This window comes from Apaloderma vittatum, unplaced genomic scaffold (assembly GCF_000703405.1).
Source record: "Apaloderma vittatum isolate BGI_N311 unplaced genomic scaffold, ASM70340v1 scaffold8659, whole genome shotgun sequence".
Taxonomy (NCBI): Eukaryota; Metazoa; Chordata; class Aves; order Trogoniformes; family Trogonidae; genus Apaloderma; species Apaloderma vittatum.
This window is the reverse complement of record NW_009736946.1, coordinates 20187-29854: the sequence shown is the minus strand read 5'-3', so window position 1 is coordinate 29854 and position 9668 is coordinate 20187. Positions and strand designations below refer to the sequence as shown.

Here is a 9668-nt window from a genome sequence, read left to right as displayed (position 1 = left end):
TGTTGGCCTCTAGGGAAAAAACTTACGTCCTGTAACTACTGCAGAGTTTATTCACCCTTCTCTCTTATGGCTTTTATTTGTGGTAATATTACCATCTGTTCTCTATTTCCCCAGGCTTATCTTCCACTTCACAGAGAGTACATGAAAGATCTACATTATTTCTTTATCATATTTGAGGCTTCTCCAGTCAACATATTTTGGATGATTGCAAAATCTCAACAGAGACTGTTTTAATTCCCATTTGCTTTCTACTAATAAAGGCAGCAATAAAATACTTCCTGAGAAAACGTTAAGAACAATGATGATTTTATTGATGCTCTTCTCCTTAGCTCCTGCCCATAGCAGCAATGCATTTTTCTCATGTCTGAGGCCTTTACAGTGAGAAAGAAGAGAGAGCAGGCAGCCATGGCTTCGTCTGAACTGCTTTTTCCTTACCAAAGTCTGCAGTTCCAGCTCACGCCACCACCCAGGTCCTCAGAAACCCCTCTAGGGAGAAAGGCCAACAGGACATAGCAGCTCAGGTTTCTAGGCAGTGTGAATAGGTGTAAGGAAGCTTTTTATTTCCTTCTTATTTCAAGAGGCATTCTTCCTCCCAGTCAAGCACAGGGAAGACGGAGATCACACAAGATTATTCTTCAGACCTTAACACACTAATGATGATATCCACAATTTTGCCTAAGCTGTAAACAAGTAATAAAGCCGTAACATGCAACCCTCCAGGACATGACCAGCAGCAGACTCAGAGCAGCTGTCAAGGAATCACTTCCTCAGCTCCCTCTGTCCTTCACAACACCACGCCAACTGGCAGGATCCTCAAGTACTGACCATTCCACTTAAAATCAGAAAAACCTCAGACTGCTTTCTCTAACTCACTGCATTTATTTCGAAGTCCCCTGAAAATCTTGTTAGAGCTGCTGCCCACTTAAGACAACAACGTGAACTAATGACTTTGATTCAGAATAGGGATTTTGCTCTTAACTCCTTTTTATCTGTGGAACGGCGACATGAAATCTCAATATTTTTACGTCCTTTCTTTGCTAATAACATCTTCTGCCTTAACGGAAGTTCAAGAGTTTATTCATGAACTTCTTTCAAATATTTCCAGAGCAGATTAATAAACGCAATTGTACGACAGAATTATAAAGACTACATAATTGACAGAATGATGAAGCTTAATTAATGCATTGCTTTTAGATGTTGGTGTGTTGAAACTGAAACTCTAAAGCACACACAGCTTTGCTATCTATACGTTAAGGTGTAACTCCAAGCATAGCACACACAAGACACTCGTTGGTTTGCTCACAGCCTCAGCCGAAAGCTGACCCATACCACATGGTTGCAGCTGCCCGGGTTAGGGCACGTAACACCGCTGGCAGGGACTCAAACAGCTCTGGCTAGAGCATCGTGGAAGGAGCACTCACGAGTACTCCCCTGGGCAGGAGCCAGTCTGAGCCAAGTGACAGCCACCAACAATTTCAGACGTGCAGCGCGAGTTTCAGCTCCGTACAGCGCTGACTTCACACGCCTCCCAGTTCGTACCAGCACAGAAGGTCAAGCATGTTCCCCAGCCTGATGGGCACAGGTAGCACGGGCAGACACGCAGAGCCTATCTCAGCTCTCCCAGCTTAGCAGTACGGAGTTACAAGTTTCATCTTTCCCATGAAAATTTTGGCACACATCTATGAAGACTCAGATATGAAAACAACCTTTAAACTTTCTACCCATGAGAACTGAGTACTTACTATCATGCACAACATCCCACTTTGCAAATCATTAGCTGTTCAGGCACTCACATACTCGCTCACAAAGAGCAGAGGAAAAAGCAGGCCCTAGCTCAGGAGTGGACCAGGAGCACCAAGACATATGGACCCAGCCTAGGACCAAGTCCCAGGACTTTTGCTTGGGGGAAGACCTACCCACCCCTCCTCCGGGGAGGAAACGTTCATGAAAAGCTGCCAGGACAACTCACCTACCAATCTGAAAAAGACACCTTCGTTTCCACTGGCAAATTGTGTACACCTCAGTAAGAATGTGTAACATTGCCAGCTGGGAACTCTACTTTCCAGAGAAAAAACACATCGGTTTTGGAACATGCTCCAGGAAAGGAGTTAATCTGTCTATTTAAACATCCTTGTACCTGATGAAAATATCTTAAAAACTGAACAAATATGTATCATATTTTAAAACAGCTATTGACTGGTTTAAAGCTAAAAAAAAAGAAAATTAAAAACTACTACTCTCCACTAGATTCTTTCCTTAAAACCCTGTTCCAGGATGATCAAGTGATAGATGTGAGTGGAAGGTTAAGAGAGCGTAAAGCAATTCTACCTTTCCATTACTGAAAAGGTTTGCATTTGTGAAATAAGTCAAGTCTGCTGACTTGACAGCAAGAATTAAGTAAAACACTTTCACGTAATTCGCTATCACAGTATCCTTTCTTCTGATTTTTCTACTACATGTATTATTGCATGAAAAATAGTGACAACTATTAAATTTTATTCTCTGTATCATTATTCCTTTACAAACAGATATAATTAGAAAAACTGTAAAGTATTTAACATTTAGTTTTAACACCTCCCTATGATCTGCAAACAGATTTTAAAATGCAGCAATACAAATATTTCCACAACGTTTTATGATTTTCCTAAACGTCAAGTCCTATTAAATCACTCCTTAACAGTTACATGGCTTCAGACGTATATGAAAACACAATTCATGCAGCCTTTTGCACCGCCGGAAGGGTGTAAGTGGGCCTTCAAGCATATAAAACAACGTCCAGAAGTAAATTTTTTGCACTAAACAAGATATTTGCTTTTTTAACATGTTAACAGTTTAACAGCGTAAGACCCAAGGATGAAGAATTTAAATACAGGTAAACATGTTTCTAAGAATACTTTATGTAAACAAGTGCCTTATAAGTCTGTCTCTCTGCAGACAGCCTTTGGCATACTTCTGCTTCAAAGGGTCAAAAATAATCGAAGACTTGGGATAGTTTCTTCCCATCACAGACAGGAGAGAGAACACCCTACAGGGGAAATCAAAGACACTGAAGTCAAATTAATAAACTGAGGCTTGATAAGTTATTTTAGTAAAATCTATGCATTGCAAGAATAACAACGTTATGTATGTAAAAGCCATGTTATTTTGGTCCCTACAGCACTGTCATAACTAATTATAGTGCTACCCCAGCATATGCTAAGGATGCAAACAGTGGTAGCATATTCTCTGGGTACATATAACCTCACAAGAATCTTTGCTCTTGTGGCTTAGGACAATAGAGTTTTGGAAATAATCGATTACCATTACTTTTACCCTGTTACTCCCTGATTATTTACGTCAGCAACATACTCAAAGGTTGTGAACAGCCACATAACAAAACACTTCGTTAAATGCATTTTAAAAACTGGTGTCACCCTTACGATGAATGTAATTATTTAGGGTCTTGACGATACAGAAAGTATTTCTAAACAGTTGTACCAAGAAAGCTTCTAAGCAAAATTAAGGGGTTGAGAAAAATTATGTGCTGTTGGAAAACAATACAGGTATTTGAAAATATACAATGTATAAGTGGCACTGCTGATAAAAAACAAAAACACCCTGTTGTGCTATTCACTGCAGAACACACAGAATAAAAGTCTCTCAGCTAGCTAGCTAGCTACATGGACTCAAGAAAGAGGGTCAGAAAAATGAGATCATTATTCCTAAATGTCTCCTGCATGTATTGGTAATTGTAGCTGGCTGGTTCTATGTTTGTATAGGAAATTATTTCCTTTGTGAACTGGATGAATGGGAGACATCTCCAAGGGGCAAAGAAGATGATCAGAAGTGAAGAATTCCAATTACATCCATGACACAACAGGCTCCTGAAAAAAATCTCCCAAAATTGTCTTCCTATGAAATTTCAGATTGGGGTCGAGAACAGATGAAGTGTGCTCTATGCCTCACTCAAAAATCCTGGGAGATTCCCATTTTGGAGATAATATTAGGAAAAAAAGAGACATTCCAGTAATAAATGGTAATTTCCAAATATTTATCTTCCACTCTGTAAATACAAGTAAGGCTACCCAAAGCAGAAAAACATATTCAAACTAATAAACTAACTCTCAAAAGAACGGAAATGATGTATCTAAAGGCCATCCCTGGAATTCTTTAGCAAATAACTTCTTCATTCCCCAAACTTAACACAAAATAAATAAATAGCCCCCGATTTTCCCAATCTGAACATGTGATTCAGATCCTGAGCGTGACCTTCCAGTTAGTTCAACCCTAGCAGACTGAAAGAAAGAAAGGTATTGATCAGTCTTACACGAAATTACGGTCAGAAAACAGGTGAATTATCTACTGGAGCAACAAAAGCACTGTTTTTGCAGAAATAAGTAATGATCATGACATCCAACTGCAACAAAGCTTGAACTACTTTTAATACACCTCCATCAATTCAGAGCTCCAAGACCACAAGAACTCAGAAGAAGAGAAGTTCCTTTTAATTTTCCGGGAAACTTGAAAGTATTCTTTGTGTAACATGTAGTTCATTTTAAAAGCACACAGATCTCTCCTCTGACCTGCTATAGACACAGGGACTCTGGCAGGTAACTAGGAAGTAGGCTGTAAACTTAGGTTATTTTTTCATTTGTTTTGTGACCTAGCTTCTCCAGATGGTGACATTCTGCAAGAGATACCGGAAAGCAGACAGCAATGGTGTATTTGAGGTTAAACGCAGCCCTTACTTCAGGTAAGAATTAAGTGGGGGCTTTGAACCGCTTAATCTCAAGGAAATACAGATGTTTACAAGTAAACAGGTATTTAAACAACAAATCCTTACTCACTGATGAAAGATGTTACAGATACTAGCAGTCATTTTACAGAACAAATGTGTTTTAACAGAAATAATTTTAGAAAAAAATATATATGCTTTAGCGACATATTTTTCTTATCCCTGCTGCAGACTTCAACATTTGAGTTTACTGTTTGGTTTTCACTGCCAATACCTGTAAGCCACTTAAATATCTGTAATATCACATCTGAATAAAACTTCTTACATCGCACTGAAATAGTCGCTTTCAATTGTTAAATCTGAAAATACAAAACTTGTTCTATGCAAGGAGTGGGAAGTCTTAAAAAAGTGTATCTACAGGCTCACATAGAAAATTCTGACTAAGAAGACATCATTGTATTTGACATCGTATTTGTTTCTTAAAAGTAGGAATACAGAATACCAGACATAGTCAATGTGCATACAGCGCTTTTTGGCTGTTCAAAAATATTAATCTGAAGTGATAAAATTTGATGCTACCTAAAGTAAATTGATAATCTTGAAATTTGATAGATAACGTGAAGCTGATAGACTTGATTTTTCATGTCAGTACATTATAGATTTTACCCTTCAGAAGTGACATTAAAACAAACTGAAGTATGGACACTGCTGTGTGATTTTATGCATTTCATGACATTTAAAATATTAAAATAAGCAATTACAAAAACTAAGGAAATCAAGAGCTAAAGCAAATATGTGGAGAGCTGAGGGCTGTGAAAGACAACATGCAAAAAAGGAAGCATGTAACATCTTTGGCTGGTGCATGTGAGAGAAGAGAGGGAAAAATACATAGATTAAAAAATAATTGTAGTTGCTGTTGTTACAAGGCATCAAGGCATTTTAGAATCTTTTGGAGGTCAGGAAGGGTTGTTTGTTTCCTTTGGGTGTTCTTGTTTCTCTTAAAACAATATCAACCAAGAACAGTTTTTCCTCCATTCTTAAAACAAGGACATCAGGAAGAAAACAGGGACACAATATTTGTAGATTCACTGAAAAATGTATAAATAAGCTACAGGTAAGTGAAGAAGAGAAGCTGAAGACAGTTGTGCATCTGGACCTAAAATGTTGTTCAGAATTCTTGTATAAATAAATTCTGTAAACAAAGATCAAGGTTCTACAAACCTCCCAAGAACCAGAGTTAAGACTTGTATGACGTCTACTCTCATCGACACGGCTGAATCGCACACACCTTTACAGTAATCTGCGGGATCCTCTTGCTCCTCATCGTCAGATCCTAAAATCTCCTCCTCTGGCTCTGGTGGGGTGGGTTCCGGCAGGGGCGGAGGTGGGGGCGGGGGTGGAGGTGGAGGTGCAGAGGGAGCTTTCTGTTGAGGCTCTGGCCTGAAAGTGAGAGAGAACAGCACATTCAGCAAAAAGCTTCCTCACAGGGGTAACCCAACCCTCCAGAGAGATGGAAAAAACCACCTGGGAAAATATCAGTGAAGCCACCTTTGTGGATCATCTTTGACATCACTGGTGGGACTCTGGGGAGGTGCACACAGAGATGCACCTGATCAGATCAAAAGCAGGTCTCTAGCGAACTTGGACTTACTTGCTGAAACTGCTTGCAGCACATTATGTAAAGTATATAATCAGATACAGACAAGCTTTTAGAATTCCTAATGAGCAAATGAGATGTTAGGCCTATCTGCCTGAACACGATTCAGAAGAAATACTTTTCAGAGAATATCAAGTTGTTCAAAAGCTCCTGCCTGCTGGCTGTGGGATAAAAGATCCATTAATACACAGCAAGAAACAATCTTCTAGGGACACTGACCCGAACCAGATGAATTAATACACTCCTCACCCGTAGCTGCTGCCAAGACTATTCGAAGTACACCAAATACCAAAACCAGCTATAAGGAAGTAAGAGGGAAAAAACAATCTTCCTAGGTAGCCTATGATGCACTCACAGAACACACACAACACACTTTAATATGCACTAATTGCAAAAAAAAAAGTGAAATAAAACCACCAAAATCCAACACTGCCAACCAAGAGGTGTTTCTCTGACTGTCTTGTATCTCCAGTTTAGAAAAAAAAACACAAAAAAACCCCCCCAAAAATGTTTTATATCCTATTCCAAGAAAGGCTGTACTTGGTATTTCTAAACACCTACAAATTACATTTTTGAAATGTTGAGTTTTTCAATACACATAAAAAATGAAAACCAGAGTTGAAACACACACGTCTGTCAAACAATTAAGAAAACCTTCTCCAAACACTGTTACTTTTTGTATTCAGAGTTTACGCAAGTAAAAAATATATACTTGCCAAATAATATACTTGCAAAATACATTTGCAAAGTAACTTAAAGCATTTGTGCCATCAAAAGCTGCTATAATTTGCATTTATATTTACTTCAAATCTGTCTGAAAAACACAATATTAACAGTATTTTCTCATTCGTACAATAAAAAATAGAAATCTGTAATTTGCTGATTTTTCAGCTCCTAAAATTTAGACTCAAATACTTCCTTCATCATGAATAAAAACCGTATTTATGCTTATCCTATTCCCATAGTCCTCCTCCTAAGCATTCTCTCCCATCACTTTTTTTTTCTTTTTACACACTGCAATTGTTCAAGACAGACAGAGCACTTGGAGTCGACGAGTACACAGTTGGTCAGAAATAAATTCCACTGGCAACAGGCACCGCCTGCACAGCAGCTGCTGGTCTGCCTTTGCTGTAGAGGACATCACTGGAAGCTGCACGCATACCAAATTTATCTGCCTGCTACCCCTTTCAGATTATAACATTCTTCTATTCGCTCAGTAAATGGTCAGATTTAAAAAGAAATATTTGGAACGAGTTTATTAATGGTTCATGTTACAATGAGAAATCTACACAAATAATTTACATCCTTTTTAACCACATAAAGCTGAAGACAGCATAGAAGAGAGAGAAGGGATCCATTTGTAGGATAAAAAAGAAATATGTTTGCACGTGCTCTTGCTTACACAAATTATGTTTTCTCATTTATATCTTTCCTCTTTTGTTCCCAACAGATGTTTCTATATTTTCCATTGCGAGGGAAGTAAACTGATACAGCAAATGGACGGTACAGCACACTCTCTGATCAGTGACTCCTACTGCACATTACATTAATGACCCTCCCACAGCCTGGTTTCACAGTGTCAGCAGGCTGAGGGTCCCCACGTCTGACACTGGTAGAAAGCTTTAAATAAATAAATCACAGTATAAATATCTACACCACAAACCTTGAAACCTCATCTGTGGGGCACGAGACCATTTGGGATGCATAAATCGAGAGCTATCAACACTTAATAACACTAATGATGAGTGACAAAAATAAAGCACAGTAAAACAGCCCACACTCCATTAACATATCTGAAAGCAGCGTGTGGCACCACACCGGCACATCCATCACGTGCTGGGACTCCTTATTTTGGACGATATCATCATTTTACTTTGTTCTGGCCACTAGTTTCCATGTTATTCTTTTGGTCACATAGGATGGTACAAACACAGCAAAATCTAGGGTAAGCTATGGCAATGCAGTACAGGGATCATAAGTTCAAAAATCTATTGAGGTTGTGCTGATTTTGTCTTTTAAGATACCAACTAGTTGCTCTATTTCTTCACATGATAAAGATAATATTATAAAGAGAATTTGAAGCATTTCTGGAATTGAGATTCACACATTCTGTTGTTAATTTTGAAACAAGCATCAAGAATACCAAGAATCTCCCTCTAAGAAAGGCAGGAAATGTACAACCCAAGATTTCAAAAAGTCAATATCTGAATTTATTCTTAGGGAAATAGATAAGAAAACAGAGCTGCTTTTGAGTCTTTCTCAAGGTACTATATTTGATTTTGTTTGAAAAGGGTTAGTTTTTTCCTGTCTCCAATCCTAGCTGTATCTGGTATTCACAACTGTTTTCTTATTGTCCTTGGTGGACATCAGGAAGGAAGAAAAGATATTACTTTATTTCCTTCTGGAGTTATTTATGATTTTATCTACAAATAACAAAGCACCGATACAAACTGAGGAAGATATTTGATTTGGCCAATCAAGCAATCAAGTATTAGTATATGAAGAAGGATGAAGAAAAGAAATGCTGCTCAGTTCCATCAGCCTGACTGCTAATTCTGCATTAGGGGCTTGCTTTGCCTTTTTTTGCTTCAGTTGAGGCTTCTTAGCATTGTTCTCTGGTTGCGTTCACTTATACATCTCTGGGGGTATACGTAAAGATCAAGTCTTTAGTGCTTAACTTGGTGCTTAAATTCTGCCTACAAGTTGGACAATTCATCCTGGCATCCCCGATACTTGCTGTTCTGCCAGTACACAATTTTAGTGTTGGATAGGACACCAGCTGATGACAGAACTCCAGTTTTGCTGTTTCTTAGTAGCCCTTTCACTGAATTGGAAAGATAAGCTATGATGAATGCTTCAACAATATCTTCCCTTGCATGCCATAAATATATACTTTGTTCAGCTTAGATTTCATTTTTCCAGTACAAAGTCGGTTAAAATGTGAATTATTTTTTCTTCAAAGTGAACTTCAAAACATCTTTGGCATTAAAAACTCAGCCATTAAGAAAGCTGTGTAGTAATAAACACGTATGCTGACCTCCATTTCCTTTTCAGAAATGTAATTGTCAAAATCTATCATAACAAGCTATATTCAGCAGCTACATTATTTCAAGTTACTACTCTTTTCATTTGCTAAAGCACTGTATGTATAAGGTAATACATGCATGCAGAGGCATATACTAAATCTGATTTTCTTTATTCCAAAGTAATCACTTGGTACTCTGTGGTCTACCACCAATGTTTTATTCATTACCATCCAAGCGTAAACACTTAATTAATAGAAGAAGATGACACATC

General features: G+C 38.2%; 1 protein-coding gene across 1 annotated transcript in view; it reads right to left on the bottom strand.

Moving 5' to 3' along the window:
- Nucleotides 1-6154, bottom strand: part of LOC104279761 (SRSF protein kinase 2-like) — a gene marked incomplete at its 5' end in the record, with an annotated part of 7397 nt that extends 1243 nt beyond the window's left edge. Inside the window, one exon of the mRNA XM_009877151.1 lies at nt 6003-6154. Within this exon, the coding sequence (XP_009875453.1) occupies nt 6003-6154 (152 nt within the window). The remainder of the gene's footprint in view (nt 1-6002) is intronic.
- Nucleotides 6155-9668: the final 3514 nt, after the last annotated feature.